Source organism: Carassius gibelio, chromosome A20 (genome assembly GCF_023724105.1).
Source record: "Carassius gibelio isolate Cgi1373 ecotype wild population from Czech Republic chromosome A20, carGib1.2-hapl.c, whole genome shotgun sequence".
Classification (NCBI taxonomy): domain Eukaryota; kingdom Metazoa; phylum Chordata; class Actinopteri; order Cypriniformes; family Cyprinidae; genus Carassius; species Carassius gibelio.
Window position 1 is genome coordinate 27986725 of NC_068390.1, and position 10441 is coordinate 27997165.

Sequence of the window (10441 nt, forward strand, 5' to 3'; positions counted from 1 at the left end):
ATTAATGAAACCCAAAGTATTAATTTGAAAATGGTAAACATTTACCCTAAATAACGAACAATCTTCGGAACATTTGGGATAATGTAAGTACACAACACTGTTCGAACAGTGCACTATGGTTTACACAAAAACTTGAAACAGTACAACCATTTTCACCTTTGATAATAATAATAAATGTTTCTTGAGCAAAAATAAAATCTTAATTGTTCCATTCTTTTAACTAGAATACAGGTCAATTTAATGCTAGAATATTACTTCAAAATGTACCTGTTGAAGGTGAACAGATTATCTATCAGGAGCCAAACATGAAGAAAGAGAGGGATCCGAAAATCACAAATCGGAGCACTCCTAATAGTTAAGTTCATTAATGTTACACAAATACAAACAATAGAATTAGCCTAATGGCGGAGCTGTCAGAGCAACTAAAAATAATGTATAACCGGTTTCAAATTGGTTAAACATAATCGGATGTTGTATCAGCCATTATTAAACATATTTAGAAAAAAAATAAAAACTTAAATTACACTTAAAACATCAGTTAAGCCCTTTAGAAATCCATTTACCCAACCAATACTCACGCGAAACAACTTGGTATACTCGCTGATTAACAAACAGGTGATAGTCATCATACACAACGTAATTTGGAAGTTATTATAAAACCGTTTAGATAACTTTGTCCGCTTTATTCACACGAACCAGATAAAGAAAAAAAAATATCTAACGTTCATTTCAATGTAAGTATTTTTTTTTTTATTATTATTTTTTTTTTAACATTTTTGTAATTGTTTCTTTTAACATAATACAGCTTCAGCTATAAAGAACCCCGTCCTTCTGTCTCCAACCAAAGCAGACGCGGAAAAATTAATTAAAGCTTGGCCCCAGGGAGGATTTATTTATTTTTATTTTTTTGAATGCTGTATATATGTTACCAATAGTGTATTGTTGTTTGCATAAACTTTTTTTTTTTTTTGCCTGTTATATATATATATATATATATATATATATATATATATATATATATATATATATATATTTCATAAAATCAGCAAATGTATGTTCTTTAGTTGATCGTTTGGTTTATTTGTTCATTATTTTGTTTGGTAATTGTAACATGCATGACGGAATTTATTTAAAAGCTCGCAAGAGTATTTTATTAAAATAATAGCAGGGGAAAGTTTTGATAAAAGGATGTCTGTCCTACATCAATCAGACATCTGGCAGACATATGAACATCTGATTAACATCGTTTAAAGAGCTTATTCTAGGTTCTAATTTATTTACGTCTGGAATACATTGGATAGGCAGGGACGTCTCAGCGACATATGCCAGATGAGCAAACGCCCTAAAATATACATCTGCCAGATGCAAAAGATGAAGTTGCACAGACGTCTCCGCAACTTAAATGAGCTATCTGGGAAATTATTCGCGAACCCACTACAAACTCCCGAACTGACTCAAATGATTCGCGATTCCCAAACTGACTCAAATGATTCGCGAACCCACTTTGATCTCCCGAACTTACCCAATGATTCCCCAACCCGCTACGAACTCCCGAACTGATTAAAATGATTTGCAATCCCGCTTTGAACTCCCAAACTGACTCAAATGATTTGCGATCCCCAAACTGACTCAAATGATTCGCGATCCTGCTATGAACTCCCGAACTGATTCAAATGATTTGCGATCCCCAAACTGACTCAAATGATTCGCGAACCCACTTTGAACTCCCTAACTTACCCAATGATTCGCGAACCCGCTACGAACTCCCGAACTGACTCAAATGATTCGCGAACCCACTCCCGAACTGGTTCAAATGATTTGCGATCCCCAAACTGACTCAAATAATTCGCGAACCCAATGTTAACTCCTGAACTGACTGAAATGATTTCAGCAGGGGTTCAGATAAAAAATCGGCAGCTGGCAGCAGGAAGTGGCTGCCATTGACAGCCGGAAGGCAGTAACTGACAGCCGGAAGGCAGTAACTGGCAGCCGGATGGTAGGCGGGACCTGCCATTCGGTGGGAGCCAATCAGTATCGACCAACGTGGGCGCAACCAATCAGATATAACTGCACCCAAACGCTTCAGTAATGGTTGCGATTGATCAAACGGTAAGTTCAGAAATTGGTCATCGGAGTAATTAATGTTTTTTTGCGTTGTAAGTTTGATTTTAATTGTTATCTTGGTGAACGACTTGGTAGACTTTGGCTACTTTGGTTTAATTGTTCAATGAAATCTAATTAGTGGTAGCAACGTTGTTTGTGTACCTTGTTAGGGGCCTACCATTAACTTCAAATTACGTTTGACGTACCATTAAATATTAACGTTTGTTAGCGTGTTAACAGTCTATTGAATAATATAAAAGAATGTTGTTTGACTGGAATGATAGAAGATAAATGTGCAACACTAACCATATATTTTTGCATGTTAAGTCTTTCAGGAGATTGTGTGATATACATTAACTTAAGAGTTCTTAAAAGAAGAATCCTTTTTTTTTTTTTTTTTGCACTATTGAGGTGTGTTTTCTCTAATACTATGCATGTGCAGAACTGTTCTGTGTACCAGTTGAAGCTGTAAGCATGTGAATGCAAAACAATTTTTTTTATTTTATTTTATTTTTTATCTATACAAAATATAATGGACCGGTTCATAATTCCTTATAACTTTTAGGTCTAGTTTCACAGACAGGGCCTGGATTAAGCCAGGATAAGGCTGTAGTTAAATTTAGAACATTGAAGTAGCTTTTGTAAACCTGCATTTAGAAAAAAAAAAAAAAAACATTACTGAGGTGCATCTTGAGACAAAACCTTGGCACTGACACCTTTTTTTTATTTTTTTGTAATACCCAATAGTTGCCAGATGCTGTCCTGTTGGAAATTCTTCTTTACGTGATCCTGGAGGAGGGTGATGCTACATTACTAAGTCCGTCTTTGGTTTGTTCCAAATTCAGAAGTCTGCTGTACTGTATACAGACTCCTTTCGAAAGAGGGCACAATCCAGCTGGCTTGACTGAGTATCTTCTTTTACATATTTGATTAGAGGTTTAAAAAGGTGCCATAACATTACATTTCTCAGTTGCCATGTCTGAATGTTTATCTTTGTAATAATGCTGTTTTCATGCTCCTCATCTCAATATACAGGTGGAACAAAATGGAGAACAAGTCTAAGCCATGTCAGGAATTCAACAATGTACACCCTGCAGACACTGCGACGAGGTTTACAACAATTGCTTACCAGGTGTGCAAATTATGCATGAAAATGTAATCACTGCTCTGTACATGACAAGATGCAATGGGAATAATCATTAATATGGCTGTGCATGCATGTCTACTGTTAATAAAGCAAGTTAGGTATTAAAGTCACCATTTTCTTATGAATAATAAAATGCAGCAGCTAGAGTTCTTCCTAGAATCAGGAAGTATGACCGGATTAGCCCAGTTCTGTAAACCCTGTACTGGCTCCCTATCAAACATCGTATAGATATTAACATCTTCAATTATATTCATCTGTTTCTTTCTTTTTCGAAGGTCACTGCAGTCACGCGGATCGAGTACGTATCCAGACCAGATGGTGGATCAGCACCTAGAAAGGACCTCTACAGCCCTGAAAGACAGCGGAGACCAGGACAACTAGAGCCCCAGATACAGATCCCCTGTAAAGACCTTGTTTTTTCTCCATTTTGTCACCGGTGGAGTTTTGGTTCCTTGTCGCCTCTGGCTTGCTTTGTTGTGGTCACTTAATTTACAGCGATCTCATTGACATGATTGCAAACGATTCCACAGATACTATTTAAACTGAACCGAGCTCAAGGATGACATCACTGAACTGAATGATAAACTGCCTTTTAAACTGACTACAAACTGAGTTTACTAATGTCCTTCTGCATTATTGACTGACACACTATTTTCCTATTTAATACTGTAAAGTTGCTTTGCTTTGATCTGTATTATTAAAAGCACTATATAAATAAACGATGCTTGACTTGACCATGTTGCAAGAGGAAAATGAGGAGAGATGCACATCCACCATGGGTTTTACAGTGATTGGTGCAAGATGCTGGAGAAGTAACTCTGTATACCTCATCAGTTCTGATCTAAGAGTCTTGAAAATACCTCCGGATTGTTGTTAGTGATTCTGATTGATATTTTAGTCTGCTTGCTTACTGTATATATTTTGTACTGTTTACATTGTAAAGCACTGACTTTGACAACTTACTAACCCAGTTACAAATTTAATATGATTTTAAATAAAGGTCTCTGAGACTTCTCTCTTTTCAGTCATTTGTGTATATAGCCTATAATAAATATACAACATACACCCAGTAAGTGCCACTCTCGTATATAAATAAATATAAATTGTTTTATTTCACACAAACAATGATACATGCATGCATAAACATTCAGCTGGAAGTTAACGTTTAGCAAAATGATCTTATTTCTTTGTTTATATTTGATCAATATTTTAAATAAAATAAAATACAATACTGACATTTATACTTATTTAAAAAAGTATTAAACATAATCGTAAGTGTATATAATTATTTATTTGTCTTGTTGCCGCCGGCAGCCTCCTCCAATTTCCGGGTATTAGCGACAGCTGCCATCCGGTTTTATTGGCAGCCACTTCCTGCTGCCAGTGACAGCCACTTCCTGCTGACAGCTGCCGATTTTTCGCTGAACCCCCTCTCAATGATTTGCGATCCCAAAACTGACTCAAATGATTCGCGAACCCGCTTTGAACTCCCAAACTGACTCAAATGATTCGCGAACCCACTTTGAACTCCAGAACTTACCCAATGATTCGCGAACCCGCTAAGAACTCCCGAACTGATTCAAGTGATTCGCGATCCCCGAACTGACTCAAATGATTCGCGATCCCGCTCCGAACTCCCGAACTGAATCAAATGATTTGCGATCCCAAAACTGACTCAAATGATTCGCGAACCCGCTTTGAACTCCGAACTGACGCAAATGATTCGAGTACCCGCTACTAACTCCAAGTTATGAATATGCTTAACTTAGATCAAAACAAACCAACTTCAGTTTTATTCAAATTAAGGTTATGTATTTTTAAAACCAACTCTTCATATGTGTCTTTATTTTTATTTAGATTTTTACCTACCTTTTCTCTGTGTAAATAGTTTCCATTTTCACCTCTTTTAAATTACCTCTATGTATATGCTAGATAAATAAACATGCCTTGCCAATTTTCTAATATTCTGTGTGTTACCTTAAAAAATTTATATTTAGAAATGTTACCAATTAATTTCAATTTCATTAATACTACTTTATAAAGTAAAATTGTCTTGATAGTAATTAATATTTTTCTTATTAGGTAATAAGAAGAATTCAACAGATTCCAGTCCCTCCAATCTGCATGATTCTGCATCCAGGCTTTGAAGCAAACTGTCTCAATCCCTATACCCTCCAGAACACTCATAATATATATATATATATAGAAGCGACTATGGTCCATTAAGACACCGAACAAGAGAGGAGTAAGTTTGTAATGAGAATTAGCAGGACTAATGAAATATAGAAATAGAATAAAACCACAACTTTAATTGCCTCTACAGGACAATCAATGACTTGAAAACTTGTAATGAAATAAACTTTATATGTAAAAAGATATATTTTTATTTACATATAGAAATTTAGTAAGAGTGTCTTCTTTTTGAAAAATTGGCAATTCCGACATTTGGGATATCGGAGCTTTGTGAGCTGGAGCTGGGGCTTCAGAGTGGTCATTCCTTCCTGTGTTGTATCCCAGATACGCCAGGAGTTTCCAGATCTGGCTGGTCGCTATGTCGGCTTTCGGATACCTCTCGACTGAACCGGGATATATGGCGAGCAATTGTTTCCTTCTTTCGAGGGTCTCTCGAACTCGGGAGAAATGGCCATGGGAACAGGAATTGCCTGTAGCTCCTCAACAAAAGGTGCAGGGTCTACTATAACCTCCTCGAAGACGAGCCTCATTAGGTCATCAACGTAATCTTGAAAATATTTGTAAAAAAAAAAAATTATTTGATATTTATTTGAAATAAAAATGTTTACAATAAAACGTTTAGAAACGTACTGTATGTAGGCTCTGTTTTCAATGGCCTTGCAATGGGTTCTCCCTTCTTAGACTTGGGGAACAACACTTTGAACACTGGTTTCCTTGTTGCTTGTTCTCGACTGATGTTCTCGTTATGGTGTAGAACTGCAAGGAACAATCTGCCAAAAACAAATTAGCCCATAAATCACAGGTTCCCTACATAATGCAATTGAAATATATATATATTTATTACCTGCACAATATTCCCATGAAGGGAAACACTACATTTTTGGGTGTAAACTTCAGTATCAAGCTGTGGAAAGCCTCCAGCGGTGATGTCTGAAAGTGGTGACTTAACTTTGCCACATCTTTGAGAACCCTCTTGTTGCAGAGAACCTTCTCAACTCTGTGGAGTTCCAGCGATGCTTTTATGTAACGACAATGTAGAAATGTGAATTCCATGCATGTGATGCATTCAATAATATATATATTATCAGGGGTATAGTATGGCATAACAATAAATGTCTTGAATTTGATCAAAAAAACAAAACTTATTTAAATACCTGGATTAAACCATTTCGCAGCATTCTTGGACACACGGTCTGGATGGGCACACTTTGGGAAGATGGGGCTGTCGTGTACATGCAAATTCTGAATGTGATTCACAATGGATGTCCACTTAGCCACCTTCTCTGGTCCTGTCGTAGAAGTTGAAGCACTCCAGTAGACATGGTTCCTTATGCTACGAAGCCACTTCTTCAAAACTACACACTCCTTGTTTTTTGATAGTTGCTCAAGCTTCTTTGACAGATCTGATTCAATGAGGTAAATGGGTATTGATAAAGTATGACTATTAACTAAACTATATTATGTACCGTATTTTCCAGACTATAAGTCACACTTTTTTTCATAGTTTGGCTGGTCCTGCGACTTATAGTCAGGTGCGACTTATTTATCAAAATTAATTTGACATGAACTGAGAGAAATCAACCAATAGAAAACATTACCGTCTCCAGCCACTAGAGGGCGCTCTATGCTGCTCAGTTCTCCTGTAGTCTACACTGAAGACATAGAGCGCCCTCTTGTGGCTGGAGATGGTAATGTTTTCTCTTGGTTCTAAATAAATGCGACTTATAGTCCAGTGCGACTTGTATATGTTTTTTTTTCCTCGTCATGACGTATTTTTGTACTGATGCGACTTATACTCAGGTGCGACTTACAGTCCGAAAAATACGGTAGTAAAAAAAAAAAAAAATTACCTTTCTCAAAACGCCACACATCATAAAACTGATTAATGCTGCGTTCTCTTAAATATTTCCGTATCTGAGTGTGACGGTCAGTCACGATGTAGCCGACTGTTAAGCCACTCGACTCTAGATGATCAAGACCTCTCTTTAGGCCCTCTTTCTCCATATGGTATCTACCGCCGACTTCATTACTCTAGGTATACAACACAGTAACATCATTCATTTATAAACTTGTGGAAAATAGAAAACAAGTTGTTCATGATTTTACCTGAACAAGTTGAATGTCCAAAATAGTGCCGCTCTCTGTGTGCATCAACGTGTAACTCCCATATTTGGCTGAATGTCCTAAAATTAAACACAAGAGTAGATTTCATAAATTACATTAGACAATCAATAGTGTGTACATTATCAATCTTCAAACCTTGTTCTTTAATACAAAATAAAAAACTGTTACCAAGTGCGTCCGCACGCATGTTTCCGGCAAGGCCAATGTTTCCACTCGATCTAAACTTCTGGAAAAGTTTTTGTTGGTCACTTTTCCATTTGTGGATTATGGCAGGCTCTAGGAAGCTCCTACAATGTCTCCGGAATGTTTCATGCGTGAAAATCTGTAATTGCATGCCCTTGCAGATCTATGAGAAAAGTTGAAGTATTATGTAAAGATCATAACCTGGAATTGTGTGGTACAAACGAAACGTTTCGTGCTTACCTTTTGCATTTGGATGAATGATGCTCCGGTAAAATACGTGGCTGCAGATAACTGAAGGTTTCCGACGGGCGTACTACCAACAGTGGGCTGGCTCTCCCATTGCTTGCGGTAACCGCACTTGGGGCAAAGCTGGAGGAAAGCCACGTATGTACCAATCCGGCGTAGACTTACATCACTCTTGTGTTTACACATCGGGCATGTGGCAAACAGCTCACGCAGGCAGGTTTCAAACACAATGAATTTCTTATCCCCATAGATTGTCCTCTGCACAAACCTAAAGTAATAAAAATTATAACTATATTTAATTTATACATCATCATGTTTTGGTACAGAATTAAACTTATGTGTACATTGCTTACGAAGATTCCTCAGATATTGTAGAGTCGCTTGGATTAAAGGTTGAGTCACGAGGTTCTTCCTCTTCTTCTTCTTCTTCTTCTTCCTCCAAGTCCAGTCTAGGTCTTTTATGTGGTCGAAATCCAGTAGCTTTTACAGGTTTTGATGAAAATGGTACATCATAAACAGCTGCAGTGGTTTCTGCGCCAACACTTTTGAAAGAAACTGCTGCTTGTAATCCTGAAAAAAGAAAAACTTTTTTTTATACACACACACACACAATTTAAATCCATTTAACATGCCTTTGCTCCCAGTGTGTGTTGCTCTCCGTGTACCAGTAGATAGCTGTGTGCCGACAGACATCTCTGTCAGTTCTGTCTGTGTTCCCACTGACATTGTTTGTGGACGATCAGTCTGACATTCCACCTCCACGAACAAGCTTTTGGGTGATTCAATCTGATTTGATGTACTCTACAAGAAAATTACAATATAAGTGCATTCCCCCACCACATTATATGTAGTTTGAAAAGATAGTAATTGAACATAATAGTTATTTAACTGGGGCTACAACTACACAGAAACAATTTGTAACTTTAAAATACTGATCAGACAACACATTTTAAAAACAAGTTTAACCATTACTAAAATTAACCATGGTTTTACTTCAGTTACAAACAAAACAAAAACAGGGTTACTGTAGTGGAATCATGGTAAGCACAAAATAACCATGGTTTTGCTTATAGTAATCAATGCTCCACAAAAAAACATGATTACTAGTACACTTTACCACACTAAAACCATGGTTAATTTTCGTAAGGGAAAAACATTATATCTACACGTCTTTTATCATTCATCCAAGTAATAAAAAATTTCATACTCATTTAAGCACGTACATAACCAAACTGAGCACACAACTTCACGGTAAACATTGTGTTAGCATAGTGCTAGCGCGACATACTGATAAGACGCTCGGGAGAAAACAAACACATTTTTTATAATCATACTTACAGGTTGTGATCCGGAGATGCTTGTTGGTCCAAATAAAGTTGGTAATGAACCCACTTTTATGGCCAAACGCTTTGAAAATCCCGCTTTGAACTCACCGAGATTAGAAAAGCAGTCATCAGTGAAATGTTGTGAACACAACAAAAGGAATTTGTTGTACTGCTCTGGTATTGTGGTAAAGATGAATTTTAGCCATTGGTTCTTCTGATCTTCATTCTTTGGCAGTGAAAATAAAACAAACTTGCCTTTACAATTAAAAACACACTGTCTCCTCGACATGACGCTATCACACTATGGCAAGCCGATTTAACTTTTAGTCATTCGCAGGATATGGATTCTTGATATCAACAATTCAATTTTCACTAGTTAAAATGTTCATTCTCGATATCATCAATTACATTTCCACTATAGTAACAATGTTAAATCTTGATATCAATCATTTTTAACCTGGGAATGCCAATAGGCAAGCCAAATTAACTTTTATTCATTCGCAGGATATGTACTTGGACAGAGAAATGCTCGATTATAACGGAAAATTTAAAGGTTTTTACCGATAATAATAATTTGTCTTGAAGTAAAATCGCCTTACCTCAGAAAAGCCCGCCATTTCTGTCGCTGTGCGCGCCATCTGGACTAGCGCCTTTCAACTGACGTTTTCATGCAAGATTGACATTTAGTAAAAAAATAAATATGCATTGTGTTGACAAATTTACATTATATGGAACGTTAAGTAAAAAAAAGTAAAAAGTATTCAGTTCACTCAAAGTAAAAATAAAAAGAATAATAAAAAACATTTTAAAAATATTTCCGTTTTGGTCATTATTATTTATTTTTTATATTACACTGCTTAAACACTTTGAGTAGAAAATCATGGAAAATAATTAACCCACAATCTAAATTTTTATTACGAATTATTTATATTTTTTGTAATGTTGACATTTTTTTCATGAATATCAAGCACAATTTCGTACAAAGTTCCCATTCCATTCATGAGTGTTTCATGAGAAATCGCAGATAAATTAAAAGTAATTAAAAATGAATCACACAATTTCAGTTCCCAATTATGAGGAGCTTCTATAAAATTATCTTCATCGATGCATTTCAGATTCA

At 36.3% G+C, this 10441-nt stretch overlaps 1 protein-coding gene across 1 annotated transcript; it reads right to left on the reverse strand.

Annotated features, from left to right (window-relative positions):
- Window positions 1-5594: 5594 nt before the first annotated feature.
- LOC127937998 (uncharacterized) lies at window positions 5595-9624 on the reverse strand. Its single transcript, XM_052534355.1, has 11 exons — window positions 9335-9624; window positions 8662-8797; window positions 8350-8566; window positions 7991-8264; window positions 7736-7913; window positions 7550-7626; window positions 7294-7474; window positions 6598-6846; window positions 6288-6459; window positions 6074-6213; window positions 5595-5990 (listed from the first exon to the last, which is right to left on the reverse strand). The coding sequence occupies exons 1-11, from the start codon at window positions 9608-9610 to the stop codon at window positions 5800-5802; spliced, it is 2091 nt and encodes a 696-aa protein (XP_052390315.1). The 5' UTR covers window positions 9611-9624; the 3' UTR covers window positions 5595-5799.
- Between the last annotated feature and the right edge of the window lie 817 nt (window positions 9625-10441).

Bases quoted from the DNA above. Each gene is read 5' to 3' on its own strand.
- LOC127937998 (XM_052534355.1), bottom strand. From the start codon at position 9,610: ATGTCGAGGAGACAGTGTGTTTTTAATTGTAAAGGCAAGTTTGTTTTA. The intron at 7,914-7,990 runs GTAAGCACGAAA...CTTTTCTCATAG, and splicing joins CATTCATCCAAATGCAAAAG to ATCTGCAAGGGCATGCAATT. The intron at 6,847-7,293 runs GTAATTTTTTTT...TCATTGAATCAG, and splicing joins TGTGTGGCGTTTTGAGAAAG to ATCTGTCAAAGAAGCTTGAG.